The sequence below is a fragment of the Cololabis saira genome, chromosome 11 (assembly GCF_033807715.1).
Source record: "Cololabis saira isolate AMF1-May2022 chromosome 11, fColSai1.1, whole genome shotgun sequence".
Lineage (NCBI taxonomy): Eukaryota > Metazoa > Chordata > Actinopteri > Beloniformes > Belonidae > Cololabis > Cololabis saira.
Window position 1 is genome coordinate 2788644 of NC_084597.1, and position 18300 is coordinate 2806943.

General features: G+C 40.1%; 1 protein-coding gene across 3 annotated transcripts in view; it reads left to right on the forward strand.

The window, feature by feature from the left end:
* The window catches only part of rgs3a (regulator of G protein signaling 3a), a 265109-nt gene that overhangs the window by 175440 nt on the left and 71369 nt on the right, over window positions 1–18300 (forward strand). For all 3 annotated transcript variants that reach the window (XM_061733623.1, XM_061733622.1, XM_061733621.1), the window contains one exon: window positions 6266–7177. In XM_061733623.1, the coding sequence (XP_061589607.1) occupies window positions 6266–7177 (912 nt within the window). The remainder of the gene's footprint in view (window positions 1–6265; window positions 7178–18300) is intronic.

Consider the following 18300-nt stretch of genomic DNA (forward strand, 5'->3'; position numbering starts at 1 on the left):
TTATAATAAATAAAAATGGTAATGGAGAAGAGAGGAAGGGAAAAGGAGAGGAGAAGAAGGGTGAGAGGCACCGCCCAGCGGATCATGTCGGTGCCCCCCTGCAACATAAGCCTATAGCAGCATATCTACCGCGAAGCTATATTTGAGACTAACTATTATAGTTTTGTTCTATAGCTGCAACTATGACTATTGACTCTAACACACTAGAGTTTACACTACCTAGAGATTTACCAACACCAGCTAGAGGTTTACTAAACACTAACTATAGGCTTTACTAAACAGAAAGGTTTTAAGTTTAGTTTTAAAGGTGGAGGTGGTGTCAGCCTCCTTAACCCAGATTGGAAGTTGGTTCCATAGTAATGGTGCCTGATAGCAGAACGCCCGCCCTCCAAATCTACATTTAGATACTCTAGGAACTACGAGTAAACCTGCACTCTGAGAACGAAGAGCTCTGCCAGGAACATAAGGCACTATCAGGTCTTGTAACTATCTAACTAAACATGTCCCGCCTGTCCAGTTTAATCCAGTTATATTTTTCTTTTGGTTTGAAACATTGGGAGATACTCTTGTCTTTATGTTATATAGATGGTATTGTTATTAGTTTGTCGACTTTGCGCAGAAACCTCAGGACTTTGTGGTTGTGAGAGCTTCTCGCTTCTCGCAGGCTGTTAACAGAGCAGCTTTTATTTTTTTTCATTAAAACTTTTCTTGGAATTCCGAGATAATGAACTCGTTAATTCAGAAAAACAAAGCAGATTTTTTTTTTATCCAAATTTGATCCTGTTAATTCAGAAAAACAGAGCAGAATTTTTTTTCTCAAGTGAATGCAATACGCTTCCGTATGATTGAAGATGCCATTGATTCATTTCATTTTCATTTATTTATTTAGCACAATTTCTTATTTTTTAAAACAGTGCATGGAGGGAACTGGTACAGAGTAGAACTGTGATGAAGTAACAAAGATAATGTACAACAAATTAGAACAATTATAAATATAAACGTAAAAGAGAACATGGATACGAGGTCTGGATTACATTAAAGATAAAGACATTGAAGGTTAAGACACAATAAGATGTTTTTTTAATAACTTTCTGAAGGAGGTAAAAGATAATGTTGACTTCAGCGACACATTCAAGTCATTCCAGAGTTTTGGATCTAAATGTAATATTAAATTGATGACCTGATGTTCCACAGAAGGGTGAATGAAGATGGTACTGTGTCTAGATCAGGGGTCGGCAACCCAAAATGTTGAAAGAGCCATATTGGACCAAAAACACCAAAAACAAATATGTCTGGAGCCGCAAAAAATTAAAAGTTTTGTATCAGCCTAATGAAGGCAACACATGCTGCATGTTTCTATATTAGTTATAGCTGGGGGAAGATTGTTCGAGAAAAAAGTCGCAATGTTGAAAAAAAAGTTGAAATTTCGAGAAAAAAGTTGAAATGCCAAGATTAATGTTGAAGTACAATCTTGAGAAAAAAGTCGAAATGTTGAGAAAAAAGTCGAAATCTTGAGAAAAAAGTTGAAATGTCGAGAAAAAAGTCGAAATGTCGAGAAAAAAGTTTAAATGTCGAGAAAAAAGTCGAAATGTCGAGAAAAAAGTTTAAATGTCGAGAAAAAAGTCGAAATGTCGAGAAAAAAGTCAAAATGACTAGAAAAAAGTCAAAATTTCGAGAAAAAAGTCAAAATGTCGATATTAAAGAGGAAAGGAGAAAGGTGGAAAAAAAGGGAAAAAGAAGAAAAAAGGGAAAAAAAGGAAAAAAAAAGAAGAAGAAAGGGACAAAAAAAGAAGAAAAAAAGGAAAAAAAAAGGTCAAACATTTCTGAAAAAGCTCCAGGAGCCACTAGGGCGGCGCTAAAGAGCCGCATGCGGCTCTAGAGCCGCGGGTTGCCGACCCCTGGTCTAGTTGGATATGAATTAAAATCAGATTGAAAAAGTAAAAAATAGCTGGAAAGTGACAGGAAGTTCTTGTTTTCTATTGATAAACTTATGCACAAACAAGCAGAAGTGAAAAACATCAAGTTTATGAAGGATAATAGTGAATATTTCATAAAAAGAGGTGCAGATTGTTGGTCTTTTTTGGATCATCAATAATTTGTTGAGAAAAGTTGGATAGGTTTCAGACCAGACAATACTGCGGCAATTCATACTGCAATATTTTTATATAATTTAGGAGGTCTGATCAAACCGGAGCAAAGACAACAATAACATCCCCTTAGAGAACATCTACGGTTAAGGAAATACAGCAGCTCTGTTCAGAAAATACTCTATATTACCCATTCATAAACTCAATGTTTTTCACTCATGTTTATTTGTGCACAAGTTTATCAACAATAAGCAAGATCTTCCGGACACCTTTCATAATTTCTTTAGTTTTTCATCTGACTTGCATTCATACTCAACTAGACACAGTGTCAACCTACATTTACCCTTCTGTCAAACATCTTTTCATCAGTTTAATATTTCATTTAGAGGTCATAAACTCTGGAACAATTTAGATATGTCTCTGAGGTCCACATTGTCATTTATATCCTTCAAAAAATTGCTGAAAAAACATCTCATGTCCTAATTTTTCAATGTATTCTCTATTATGTATCTTTGTTTTCTTTTCATGTTTATAATTAGAGTTTTCCTATGTTTGTACATTTAATTTTCTGTTTACAGTAGATGACGGGGGTGGAACTCTGTACAACCCTCTGGGCTTCGTTCCCTCCTTGCACTATTTTTTAAATTGTGCTAAATAAATAAATACAAATACAATAAATACAGGTCTATATATGGATTTTCATCGTTTTTCTCTGTAATAGCTTCAGATAAGACGTTAGGGATAAGCCTGTGTTGAAAAAAATCGATTTTCTGATTCTAAATCGATTCTCATATTAATTCCTAAAAATCGATTTGTATGTCTAAAGATCGATTAAAAAAAAAAAAAATTTGATTAAAATTTTATTTTTTAATTTTTTAATTTTTTTCTATCATTACATTTTTGCCTGGTGAACTTTAATCCCAGTAGTTTTGAAAACTCCTGAACTAAATGAACTTTTCTTTAGAGAAAATGCTGGACATTTCAGCTTAAATTTCTAAATGTTATATTAGTTCAATGAAGTTCATATTATCTATATTTACTAGAGCTTGTTTGGTTTCTCTGTTATCGGACACGGTTTGTCATGAAATACCTGAAAAATGCTGGTGCTTCATGGCAAGCTGTGTCTGGTGACAGAATAAATCAGACAAGCTAAAATAACTTGTCTATATATTTCAGGTCAGGTCTATATATTTGGTGTATTTCCGTGGAATCAGACGGTTCTTTGCAGAGTTCACGGCTTGATGGTTTAACGCTGACATCATTACGGCCAGCGGTTTGCAGAGCGGAGTGTGTTTGGGCTTCAGAAGTTCCTTTTGCGGATCATAATCCCCCGTTAAGGCGGCGCGTCTTGTGACTGCAGCTCTTCATCATGGGTCGACTTCTCCAGCACAAAGACGCCTTTCACAATTTGCTGCGAACCGAAAAGATACTTTAAAAAAAGACAGAATTGATTTTGCAGAATGGTCTGCGGACTTGTGATGTATTTTCAAGCGAAACACGGATTTCTGAAACCAGCTGGGACTCAAACCCCCTTAACCCACTTCCTTTCTAACTTCATAATTCAGAGTTAACGTCAGCGCTGAAGCCGGTTCATCTATATTTGAAGCGTTATGTTCTCAACCTGCTCTGCTTTGAGACTTATTCACTGAGGCGGCAGCATTAATAAATATTTGATAAAGGCCACGTCTCAGAGTACCGGTACGCAGAATGTTCCCCCAAAAGCCGCTTGGCACGACGACGGCTGAGCAAATATCAACACACAGTCGTCATACTCTGTATAAAACATGTGAAGTTCCTACATAGTGTCGTGTGTAAGCAATTTCCTGTGAAGTAACGAGGATGTGATGTTTTATTCTGTACAGAAGCAGAAACTGCACCGTCACTACTTCTAGGAAGAAAATGTAGACTTGTGCACTTTACATATACATATATACTCTGTCCTTCACAGGATAAGTAACATGGATCACTGCAAAAACTCACAATCTTAACAAGAATATTTGTTTTATTTCTAGTTAAAATGTTTCATTTTAGTAAAATAAAATCTCATTCCACTTAAAATAAGACTCATCACTGGAAAAAACAACCATTTTCACCTGTTTCAAGTAGATTTTCACTTGAAATAAGTAGAAAAATCTGGTCTTGGTCTTGATACTCTCTGGTCTAGGTAGTGTCTTGGTCTTGGTCTTAGTCTTGGTACTCTCTGGTCTTGGTAGTGTCTTGGTTTTGGTCTTGATACTCTCTGGTCTTGGTAGTGTCTTGGTGTTGGTCTTAGTCTTGGTACTCTCTGGTCTTGGTAGTGTCTTGGTTTTGGTCTTAGTCTTGGTACTTTGGTTTTGGTAGTGTCTTGGTCTTGGTACTCTCTGGTCTTGGTAGTGTATCGGTCTTGGTCTTAGTCTTGATACGCTCTGGTCTTGGTAGTTTATTGGTCTTGGTCTTAGTCTTGATACGCTCTGGTCTTGGTAGTTTATTGGTCTTGGTCTTAATCTTGGTACTCTCTGGTCTTGGTAGTGTTTTGTACTTGGTCTTGGTAGTGTCTTGGTCTTGGTACGTTCTGGTCTTGGTAGTGTCTTGTACTTGGTCTTGGTACTCTCTGGTCTTGGTAGTGTTTTGTACTTGGTCTTGGTACTCTCTGGTCTTGGTAGTGTTTTGTACTTGGTCTTGGTAGTGTCTTGGTCTTGGTACGCTCTGGTCTTGGTAGTTTATTGGTCTTGGTCTTAGTCTTGGTACGTTCTGGTCTTGGTAGTGTCTTGGTCTTGGTCTTAATCTTGGTACTCTCTGGTCTTGGTAGTGTATTGGTCTTGGTACTCTCTGGTCTTGGTAGTGTATTGGTCTTGGTACTCTCTGGTCTTGGTAGTGTATCGGTCTTGGTCTTAGTCTTGATACGCTCTGGTCTTGGTAGTTTATTGGTCTTGGTCTTAGTCTTGGTACGTTCTGGTCTTGGTAGTGTCTTGGTCTTGATACTCTCTGGTCTTGGTAGTTTATTGGTCTTGGTCTTAATCTTGGTACTCTCTGGTCTTGGTAGTGTATTGGTCTTGGTACACTCTGGTCTTGGTAGTGTATTGGTCTTGGTCTTAATCTTGGTACTCTCTGGTCTTGGTAGTGTCTTGGTCTTGATACTCTCTGGTCTTGGTCTTCATACTCTCTGGTCTTGGTAGTGTCTTGGTCTTGGTCTTGGTCTGGTCTTGGTTCAGGGGGTCTGGACTACAAGCTACCAGGAAGAATACTAGTCTGAGCTGGTGATTGTGTCGTTTAAGGACCGGGACGGTTCTTTCTTGTCCCGGTGATGCTGTATGTTCATCCCCTGCAGGCGGGTCATAGGTCGTCATCGTCGTCATGGACGACCGTCGTCACTTCAGCTAAACAACCTTTTCAAAAGACCTGAGTGTCTCTCACGGCGACGTTACCGTCCCCACGTCACTGCAGATCAATATAAACCACAACATCTGCTCAGGGTCGGCGCCAGAGCAAATATTCAGAGGGGGCACGAGGCTTATTAGGGCGGGCACCAAATCAGTCGTGTAGGACAGCATTTCAGGGATAAAAGTGCATTAATAATCTGTCTAAAACATGTGGAGAAATCAAATCACTTAGGTGGAAATAATGCAAGGAAGCGCACATTTTACTTTGACTGAAAACGTTTTACTCGTGACACACAACGAGGTCACATACATGTTTTCAATATAGCATATAGAACAAGAACAACTATGCATTGATTTATATTTACATTTTGAGTCGCCAGGGTCGGCGGCAGAGCAAATATTCAGTTGAGAATTACCGCTGGCTGAAATAAATCATTTAGGAAGATAAATGTTGGTTTAATAGATGAAATCTAACAGTTGTAGCTACGCCTGTTAAGAAATTTGCTCTGAAAATTTCAAGATTTCTGCCGGCCGGCTCCGGAGCTGATTTATGGTTCTGCGTTAAATTGACGCAGAGCGTACGGCGTAGGGTACGGTGTACGGCGTAGGTTCTGCGTTGGTGTAACGCGGAACCATAAATCCCTTTCGCAATCTCTCTTTCGTTCGCAATCTCTCCTTCGCAATAGTTTGCTTTCGGGAAATGTGTTTACCGCCAAAGAAGAAAAGTGAGGGGGGGCAGTGACTGAAGTAGCGGGCACTGCCCCCTGGTGGCCGCCCATGACACTGCATGTGCTGACTCCACCTTTTCCTCTGTTCCAGATGTTGGAGCCCAAGCTGGACGCCTCGTCCTGCGACCTGGGGGGGGTCGGGGGGGGCCCGGGGGGGCTCCACCTTCCGGCCCCCAGCCCCGAGGCCGAGGACAGCCTTTACCCGTCCAGCCCCTCGGACCCGCCGCCGGCCGGCAGCCCCCCGCCCTCCGAGCCCCTCACCCCTCTGGACGAGGTCTACATGCCCCTGGGGGGCCTGACGGGGTCCGGGGGACGGCACAAGGTCCCGCCCACGCCCCCCCCGTCCACCGAGGGGGAGGACTCCAAGAGCCTGGAGGGCCAGGAGATGGACATCTGGAAGGAGAAGAGGAAGGAGGAGGAGGACGAGGAGGACGGGAGGAAGAGTGCGGGAAGCGACCCGGAGGACGGAGGAGAGGAAACCCACCTGCTGGTGTCCAACACCGACAACGAGGACAACGTCTCGGAGCCGCAGGACACCAACGCCCCCCCCTCGTCCTCCTCGTCCTCCTTCGTCATCCCGGAGCTGCGTCTGGACCGGTCCTTCAGCGCCGACGCCCTGTCCTCCCCCAACACCGACGAGGAGTACGAGGAGGATGACTCCGAGGAGGAGGACGAGGACGAGGAGGACGACAGCGACGACGCCTACCTGCAGCGCAGCGACAGCAAGCGCCGCAGCATGGTGGACGCCACCTGCGAGAAGCACGGCGGCGGGGGCGGGCTGAGCGTGCAGAACTCGCTGCGGCGGCGCACCCACAGCGAGGGCAGCCTGCTGCAGGACCCGCGCGGCGCCGTCTTCACCTCCGACAACGCCATCAACTGCCTGGAGGCCGGGGCCCCCCCCAAGGGCGGCTGGACGCTGCCGTCGCCCCGGACCCTGAAGAAGGAGCTGACCAAGAACGGGGGCTCCATGCATCAGCTGTGCATGCTGTTCTCCGGGAGGAAGGTAAGACAAACCCCCCCCCACCCCAGAAACGCTGGTGCTGGTCTATACAGGTGCTTCTATAGATGGTATGCATTAGGGCTTGTTTTGGGAGAAATCTCACTTTAAGGTTCTAGAAGTGGTCGGCTGTACCAAAATGAATCACACACACACACTCGCTTTTGCTATGATATATGGATCTTTATTACCAGCAAGAAAAGCAAGCATTTGCATAGAAGACACACACACAATTACTCTTTTTGCTAGGATAAGGTGTCAAGTTATCCCCCACAAATGGCAGAGCAATATTTCGCACACACAATTACAAAGGGCCAAGGCGTCATACTCTTACCTCGACACGAGACTGGAGAGCCGAAACAGTCCTGATACAGAGTAGGCCAAAGAAACCGCGCTGGGCGTCGTGCACTAGACCCACAGCAGACTCTGAACCCGAACTTCCGGCTCTCGCGTCTTTATACCTTTACTCAGCACGTTGCGGAGGGGGGGGGGGGGGGGAGGCCTATTCGCCCCCTCGTCCGCAAGTTCTCAAAATAACTCTCGGCTCACACGGGACCAAAATCCCGTGTAAACTAGCTTCTATCTCACAGAAAAACAAGCATTTGTTATAATAAACCGCAGGTGCATGGCTGATTAAAGCTGTGTTTTGGGAATCCAGGGTATTTCAGGACACAAAAATGTTTTTTTTCTCCCTTCAGGGCTGCAGCTATCGAATATTTTATTATATTATATAATCCAGTAGGTTCATGGCTGTGCATTTAAAACCCTGAACTTACACCAGTCGACCAAATTCACTGATTCACTCAAAAAACTAAGGATCTTACCAAGAAATGTTCTTATTTCTAACCTAAAAATGCCGTTACACCTGATAACACATAACTTAAAAGGTTAGGTGTTTTTCCCACGTGTTTCAATTGAACTTTCATTTGTGTCAAGCACATTTTAAGTTCTAGTTAAGTTTTAAGTTAAATTCTTTAAGATTTTGAGTTTTGGCAGTGTTCAAAATAAACCTCTGATTCCTGCTGTATTGGAGCACATTAGGCTCCAGTGCTGCTTGTTTTATCCATGAATGACTACAGAGATAAAACTGAAAACTACCCAGTTAGCTTTATTACGTTTTTATTTTTCTGACATTTTCTGCCTTTTCTTTTAGTTAAAACTGTAGCGGGAACAGATGTTTAGAGGAACCTATGTATGTACCGGGTTAGAGGGGGAACATGTAGGAGAACGGACCACAAGAATATAGCGTGGATTAAAAATAAAAGTTAAGCACTCACCCTCACCCCTATATGTAAACTCACCCGGTGCTCCAGCTACCCAGTACCTTCAAAATAAAAGCATGGTTAAGTACCAAAATAAACTTAATCAAGACTAAATATCATAAACAAACTAAAGGTGTGTTCCCAAAACTAAACCACAAAAACTAACTAAATAATAAATGATTAAATAATGATGATTCAAACATTATCAAAGGCATGTTATTGTACAAAAACACAATAATTAATATTATTACATAAACAATATCATCTTAACAGACTAGAATAGACGATTGCTGGCATATTTACACTTTAAATATTAAGTGTAAATCAACCCCAGGCCGCTCTTGTAGCTGAATTTTCTCCCATTTCAGATTAAAAACCATAGATGGTAAAAACCTGCCAGGCTGACAGTAGGATGATGGAAACAACACTGCTGCAACTGTGACCTTTGACCTTTTATCTGTTGCTTCTCTGTGTGGCCAGTAGGGGCAGCTGCTGACTCTGATCAATAAGAATTGAAAAATTTTTCTGCAACTTTGTTAATCTGTTGTTCTGCTTCCATGGTCTTAATCACTGTGGATTACAATCTAACTACAGCAAAAAGTTCTTACATCTAGTTTTAGAAGTGTATTTGTAATGACAGGAAAGAAAACATGAAATAAGTTTATAGTGGGTGTGTGAATGATCAATAATCAGTATTATTGGCAGTAATAGCGGGCCCCAAAATCACATTTTGCAACTGTAAAAACTCCTGAGCTAAAGCCTCAGGGAAAACTGTGTGCAGGGGGACACCCAGTGGCCAAACCGGGGAGGTGCAGTGAAGGCTTTTAAAAGACCAAACCCTTAAAGATAAACAGAGCTGGTAGAGGAGCCAAAAACTGTACTCAAGTAAAAGTACTGTTACTTCAGAATAATATGACTCAAGTAGAAGTAAAAAGTAGTCATCCAAATAATTACTTGAGTAAAAGTAAAAAATAGCTTTTTACTCAAGTACTGAGTAACTGTTGAGTAACGTCTGATTTATTTTTTTAACACAACCATTCAAACAGACAAAAGTACAAAATTATGATCTTCAGGCAAATTAAATCAATAAAATAATAAAATTAATTAAAATGAATAAAAAATAAAAAATAGCTTAAATTAAAATAATCTTACAAGTAAATCAAGTACTTTAATAAATATTAAAATAATAACAGAATAAAAAAATAAATTAAGCACAAGTAGCACTAGATTTCCAGCCTTTGTCCTTTTCTTTTTTAACCAGGCAGAACTAGAACAAACATGAACTCATAGAAACTCTGTGTGTGTTTGAGTCTGTGTAAATGTGACAAAACATGCAAAAACAAACATTTTTCCCAAAGAATCACCCAGTGATGTCATGAGATTGACGCGTACGCGGATAAAAGGGATAAAAGAAAAGTAACAGCTCAACGTAGCCTAATGTAGCGGAGTAAGAGGAACAGTTTCTTCTTCACAAATCTACTCAAGTAAAAGTAAAAAGTATAGTGATTCAAAACTACTCCTAAAAGTACAACATTTCCCAAAACCTACTCAAGTAAATGTCTGGCCTTCGGCAGGAGGGTCCCCCCTTATGATCCTGGTCCTGGTAAAGGGGAGTTTTTCTTGCCACTGTTTATATTGTTTATGTAATAATTGCTTGGGGGTTTATGTTCATGTTCTGGGTCTCTGGAAAGATCCTAGAGACAACTTTTCTTGTATTAGACGCTATATAAATACAATTGAATTGAACTGAAAAAATAATATGAAAATAAAATTGTAATTGAAAAGATTTGAACCTGAAAATTCAAGTTTTGATTATGAACTTATTATTTTACGGTTTAAATTTTTTTTTCAGTTTCAGATCTTTTCTTTTCAGTACCATATCTTTTTTTCAGTTTCACATAATTTTTCTTCAGTATCGGATCTTTTTTTTCAGTTTCAAAACAATATATATCCCCCTCAAAAAATAAGAAAAATACAGAAACATATTTTCTCATCAACAAAACATATTTTACATTTTTCAAGTAACAAAATAACATATTTGAACCATTTTTCAGACAATAAAACAACATTTGAACCATTTTTCAGACAATAAAAGCAGTTACTGCTGCTCTGTAGACGCGTCATCGTCTACTCCATCCCGCAAACAGGACCATGTGATACGGTCGCGGTTTCCTCGCTACCAGTATCAAATCAAATCAAATGGTTCAAATGTTATCTTATTGTCTGTAAAATGGTTCAAATATGTTATTTTGTTCCTTGAAAAATGTTAAATTTGTTTTGTTGATGAGAAAATGTGTTTCTGTATTTTTCTTATTTTTGTGAGGGGGATATATATAGTTTTTCGGCACTACCTTGTTCTCTATAGCTGATATAACATGAATTACTCCTATGTGGGATCAATAAAGTTCTTATTTTTACCATCTGAGAAAATTAAATATATTATATTTGGTGCCTAACTGTTTCCCAAGTATATTAGTGCGTGTGTGAATGAATAAATGAGACGTAAAACGTACATTTCTTTGTAGAAAGGCGCTTTATGAAAATAAGTCAATTTACTTGTATTAGTTTACAGCGCAGTCTTGAACATCCAATATGGCGGCACTGTGTTATGCTGTCACTCATGATGCCACGCCCCTCTCAGTTGATGCCACGCCCCCTACGTCAGATCAGGGGCCTCATTTAAAATGGACTGCGTAGGATTCATACTAAAAGTGCACGTAAACCCAAAAGCCGAAAATGGCGGGCGCAAAAAAAAATCTGGATTTATAAAACCATGTGCACGCACACTTGCACGCAGTCCAGCTGGAAGGCTGCTCAGCTGAATCCGCCTCATATCCCGAATTCACCTCTACATGCCCACTTTTTACCATAAATGCATATGGATGAGCCTACTGAGCATGCGCAGCGGCTTCCTGCAGCCTGTTTGGCGTCAGAATGAATGAGACGTGTCGAGCCACCGTGACACTGACTTTCAAGGAGACTTAGATCGAGATGTTGTGGATGAGGTGGAGGACAGGAAAACTAGATTATTTGGTGGTCACAGTAAAAGTAGAAAAAGTATATAAATAGTATAAAATAAAGCGAGTGAGTGGCAGCACGCCGTTGCTGCCCGTTAGTGCCACGATGCAATTTCCACTGGGGACAGGGGGGACATGTCGCCCCCACTTTTCAAAATCATGTATTTGTCCCCCTCCCCCCCGCATTTTACAGTTTATAAAAACTAACTGTAGGCTCAGCCTGTAATTGCAAATCATCAAGACACCCTGTGCGAAGACGGGACGGGAGCCCCGCTCCCCCTCCTCCCTCCCGTCTCCCCTCAGTGCTGCTCTAGGCTGATTTATGGTTCCGCGTCACCAACGCAGAGCCTACGCCGTAGGTGACGCAGAACCATAATTCCGGCTTAAAAGTAAACAACATGCGCGCACGTACCCGGCATGACAGGCAGACACACACGGGGAGAAGAGACTATTGCTTTAATTTTAATTTATTTAAAAACTTTATCCTTATGAACGCAATTGTTATATAGTCCAACTTTCCTTAATTTATTCAGAACACTATTTTTTTTCCTCTTCGGCGTGGAGTAGTGGGCTCGGGGCGGCCGCCCCCCGTCTGCTCCACTAGTGGTCCTGACTGACGATTCACACACAGTGGGACACGATCAGTGCTATTATATTATAAATCTGATATGTGATGACATTATTAAGAGTATGACATGAATCTGGCTTCATTTCACCACCTCACAGCCTGCGTCGCCAGTTCCCCGTGTCTTAAGTAAATTCTTACGGGAGGGTCAGGGTTGGCGTAGGGATACACAGATTTTTCGGTTAGTTTTTTCTTTTTAGATCCCAACCTTTGCGTAGAAGGTGGCTTGCGCATCTTTCAGGCCCTTTTTGTGCGCAAGCAAACTTTATAGATGAGGCCCAGGGGCCTGAAGTCTGAAACTGAAAAAAAAGGTCTGAAACCAAAAAAAAAAGTGAAACTGTAAAATAATAAATTCATAATCAAAACTTGAATTTTCCGGTTCAAATCTTAGTTTTTCAATTACAATTTAATTTTCAAATTAGCAAAACTTTTATCATGCAAGAACCTTTTACTGTCTTCCAACTTGCCTTTAGTTTGAGGGCATTTTTTATCATTTTTACAGCAGCATCTCTCTAATTCCACCTTTTATTTAGAAAATGAGGATTCCTCCTTGTGTTGTTTGAGTCTCTTCCTCATATATTTTCAGAAGGATCAAACACACTGATTCACCTTTACAACAAATGAAACGATGCTGTTGAACGTACTGAAGCTTTGGTTTTGTCAGTACATGATGTATAAATGTGTATAAATAGACTTCCTCCTCATCCCCTCCAGCTCAGGTTAATCACATTTTTACCAAAGCATTACTAAAAATACATGTATTTTAATGTTCTCTCACTCTGGCACTATCATTTATGACCCTGTATTTAATGAAGATACAGTCAAAGTTTACTTTAAAATGTACAAATCCGCCCATGTTTACGTCCAAACACGGTAATCAGTGACTGTAGAAAAGCCTCTCTTCATTTTTACCATCAAGTATAGTTTTCCTCCTGTTACAGGATATATGCAACGGCAGCGCAGAATACTTATTACTTATACCTTAATAAGTGCAAGACATGTAGGATCAGCATTTTCTGGTTATTATAACACCTTACTGCTTAAGTCGTTGCATATCAGTGTCTTAAAAGTCACAAAACAAACGTTTGGACTGCAGTGGACACCAGTATACGAGGAGATCACTGCAGGCATTTATTTATACATATATACAGGAGTTGAGGGGGGATGAGGGGGGATGGCATCCCCCCTGAAATAAAAACGGTCCAAATCATCCCCCCCTGGAATAAAAACGGTCCAAATCATCCCCCCCTGAAATAAAAACGGTCCAAATCATCCCCCCCTGAAATAAAAACGGTCCAAATCATCCCCCCTGTAAAACTGCCATCCCTCCTTTCCATCCCTTATGTAATTTCATCAATGAATGTGGTTTTACTGCTATTTCAACATTTAGAGTCATCACCAGAAAAATAACACCAGAAAAATAACTTATTTGACAATTTTCACCTGTTTCAAGTAAATTTTCACTTGAAATAAGTAGAAAAATCTGCCAGTGGGACAAGATTTATCTTCTTATTACAAGAAAAAGAAACCTTGTTCCACTGGCAGATTTTTCTACTTATTTTAAGTGAAAATCTACTTGAAACAGGTGAAAATTGTTGTTTTTTCCAGTGATGAGTCTTGTTTTAAGTGTAATGAGATTTCTTTACTAAAATGAGACATTTTAACTAGAAATAAGACAAATATTCTTGTTAAGATTGTGAGTTTTTGCAGTGATCCATGTTACTTATCCTGTGAAGGACAGAGTCATATTGATAAGTTCAGAAAAGTGTTTTTTATTGTTGTGTTTTGATGTATTTGATGTAAGCCCAGTGGATATTTAAAGCTTACAGAAGGCTGCATTTAACTGCTGCTATGTCATTCCTGCAGTATTTCTGCAGCTGTTTTGGTCACTGCTATTATTTGTAATATATTATATTATTTGTAATCAGCACAAATTATATATATATATATATATATATATATATATATATATATATATATATATATATATACATATATATATATATATATATATATACGGTCTTAATGGTAGCAGTTGCTGCTGTCGTCCTCTAGATGGCAGTGTGTATCCCTGTTCAACTGTCTCTACTGAAGAGTCTCTTTCACGTTTTTTTTGCAAATGTAAAACTTTGTGTTGCTCCATTATTACTTCACAATAAGCAAACTTTACCAGAGTGCAAAAAAAACTCAGTAAATTCCTCCCGCCGCGGTCCTGCAGCATCAGCTTTCTTTCATTTTAATACTTTATCTTTCTATAATGTGCCACCATAGTGACGTTCAGTATAACAAAAAAACAGCTAGAATACATATAGACATAAGACAGACACCAACCTCAACATTTACACAAAAAGGAAAGAAAATATTAAGAGGACATATCTAACCAACAACAACAAATAACAACTAAACAAAAAGAGGCATAACATTCCTTTAAATACCTTTAACCCCCTGTTACGCATCAGCTTTCACTGACAAATAAACAAACTAGAGGCTGATTGACTGGTCAGTTTTACAGGGGGGATGATTTTGTCCGTTTTTATTTCAGGGGGGGATGATTTGGACCGTTTTTATTTCAGGGGGGGATGATTTGGACCGTTTTTATTTCAGGGGGGGGTGATTTTGTCCGTTTTTATTTCAGGGGGGATGATTTGGACCGTTTTTATTTCAGGGGGGGATGATTTGGACCGTTTTTATTTCAGGGGGGGATGATTTTGTCCGTTTTTATTTCAGGGGGGGGTGATTTTGTCCGTTTTTATTTCAGGGGGGGATGATTTGGACCGTTTTTATTTCAGGGGGGGATGATTTGGACCGTTTTTATTTCAGGGGGGATGATTTGGACCGTTTTTATTTCAGGGGGGGGTGATTTTGTCCGTTTTTATTTCAGGGGGGATGATTTGGACCGTTTTTATTTCAGGGGGGGATGATTTGGACCGTTTTTATTTCAGGGGGGGATGATTTTGTCCGTTTTCATTTCAGGGGGGGGTGATTTTGTCCGTTTTTATTTCAGGGGGGATGATTTGGACCGTTTTTATTTCAGGGGGGGATGATTTTGTCCGTTTTTATTTCAGGGGGGGATGATTTTGTCTGTTTTTATTTCAGGGGGGGATGATTTTGTCCGTTTTTATTTCAGGGGGGGATGATTTTGTCTGTTTTTTATTTCAGGGGGGATACCATTCCCCCCTCATCCCCCCTCAGCTCCAGTACTGGTTACAGCTGATTGACTGATTGTCAGTTTTCCAGGGGTAATAATCATCATGAGCTGGTTTTATATCAGCAGCTCTTTTATCGGCCTCTGCATCGTCGGGGCTGCCGCTCTCGGAACCTTAAATGGCCTGTGCAGCGCAGGAATGCAGCTGTTTGTCTTGGCAGATACACGGCTCATTTTACTACCTATTGGCGTCATGGACGCAGTTCCTTTGAGGCTCTTGTTTCCATCGTTTCCAGTGATCTGTTACCCCCCCCCCCCCACCCCCCCCCAGCGTACAGATGTGTCTGTGCCCCGGCCCGGTGGTTTATGACCTGTTCATGCCCTCAACGTTCCAGCACTGGTTTGAAATAATTAACTTTAATCTATAATAACAGCTACTTTAAGGAGTTGTTTAAACTAGGAAAATAATGTTATTCTTTGTTTTACTTTTGGTTTGATTTAATCCAGATATAAACAAAATATAAATTGATATCAATAACGTAAATTCAAACGTATCTGTTTCGAATCAAACGTGCACATTTAACGTGTCACCCAAGTAAAGCTTTTATTTTGAAAGTCTGCTTTTGAATGATTTCCCAGACTTTACATGGGGGAAGTCTTTAAAGCTTACATATTGATTCCATTGATTATTTCTCTGTCTCTTTTAACTTTATACCAGATGATAAAGGCCAGTGTTTTAGTGATTTACATGAGAACGGTGTTATCAGGAGTTTCCAGAGGTGTCTCCCTCCGTTTCTCCTCCAGTGTTTACCTTCCACCAGCTGCCTCTCACTTTCCGTCCTGCACTTTTTCCTCCCATTGATGTTTTTAGTGTCCTGTCGTCAGAGAGAGCCGAGCCAAGACAGAACTCTCACTGGGAAAACTACACAATAATCATTGTGTTTGACTAAGAGATCCTTTCTGCCAACAGCTTAAAGCAGCAGCAGTAATAGCAACAAGAACATCAATATTAATATTAACTAGACAATTTCCTCGCAGAAATTTAGAGAGTGCCACGGCGGGCTGCTGCACATTTGTGTACATTATTGCATTTTGCAAGCAATAAAGGTGAAGGACTCACATATCGGCCAATCAGAAGAAGGGGCTAATTTGCACCAATGAAGGTCAAGGACTCAATACAGAGTCCAATGACACCACTCATGGCTCTGTATGTCAAACCATTCAAAAGTTATTTGAATATCACATATTGGCCAATCAGAAGAAGGGGCGGGGCTAATGTGCACCAAAGAAGGTCAAGGACTCAATACTGAGTCCAATGACACCAGCCATGACTCTGTATGTCAAACCATTCAAAAGATATTGGACTATAACATATCGGCCAATCAGAATAAGGGCCGGGGCTAATTTGTATATATAATATACAAATGTATATATTTATATATATATACATATACATATATATATATATATATATATATATATATATATAAATATATATACATATACATATCCCATGAACCTGTTCCGATCATCTAAGGTCAAAAGGTCAGGGTTCAGATTTCTCCATTTTCCAGGTTAAAGTATATGAAGTCTGTACTGACTGGGTCATGTGACCAGTTCTGGCTCAGTCTAATCAGTCAACAGCTGAGCACTGGTTTCCCCGGCAACAAGAACCTCGACATGAGGAAGGTTCCAGGTTCGCTGTGAGAAAACCCAAGATTTTGCCTTGTGACAAGTTCTCAAATAACTCCGATTTGTGAGAAAACCGTAGCTCCTAGCAGAAAAACAAAGACATCGTGAGAGACACAGAACCCTGCAGATTCGGACAATCTTAATTTTATTCAGATATTCCTTAAAATGTTTTAGTAACGGCAGTTCGAAAACAAAGTGAGATTTTTTTGAAGAAAACTTTTGATTATATTGCAGTGAATGGGGACTGAGGCAGGAATTTGCGCAGCTTTATCCCTCCCCGTTTAAATTTTGTGCATACCCCGCCTCTCAAAGTCACATTTTATGAATCCCAACATCTATGTTTACATTCTGACCAAAAATTATCTTTCTAGCTTTCACGGTTTGGCCGTGAGCTCGAGTTACAAATAAAAAATAAGGTCCATTTTTTACTGTCCCTCCCACTCTAAAAAATTAGAGCTCCACTCTAGATTTGACAAAAAAGTGATTTCCAGTCCTCGCTTGAGCGCTCATATCTTGAAAAGTGTACATTTTAGGAAAAAACTGTTTGGGGTTTGGAGAAGAAGAGAAGTTTTCCTCCGTTTTGAAGTTTGAATGACAGTTCTACGTGCAAGTATGAGAAAGATACGTGACTCAGAAAAAAGGTGAATTTTGTCTTTTTTTCTCGACATTTTCCCATCCGCTTTGAATGAGTTCCCCATTAGTTTGGAAATTTGGAAATGTTTTTGCACCTCGTGCAAAAACTATTTGTGCCATCGCTCTGAAAATCCACAGTACTGTAGTTAAATTCAGGGCCTACAACTTTCTAAATCGGTTCAGAATTTTTCGAGTAACGGTGTGTGAGTGGTGAGGCCCCAAAGTTCTCCCAATGCATTCCGGATGGCGCTAAAAGCGCCAGTCGCTAATAAAAGTCATAGCACACGATTCCTGCTTAAGCCGAACGTTTCTACGTTTTTACTTTTCGCGTTTTCTCAAGAGGCACTGCTCCTCCATTGCTATTGCATAGCTATGGAGGAGGCGTGCCACTTGGCGCAGCCGTGGCACTAATAATAATCATGTCATCATCATTATGATACAATATATGAAGAAATAGATACATTATATATAAAATAAATAAATAAAAATAAAATGAGAAGGCAATACCACTAGAGGCAACTACATGGTTTATTGAGGTTGGAATATAGTGAGTTTTTAAAGAGATGTAATTAATTAAGTTTTCTTATATTGATGGGTAAGTTGTCCCATCCATCCATCATCCATCATTCCATCATCCATCCATCCATCCATTCATCCATCCATCCATCCATCCATCCATTATCCATCATCCATCCATCCATTATCCATCATCCATCCATCCATCATCCATCCATCCATCCATTATCCATCATCCA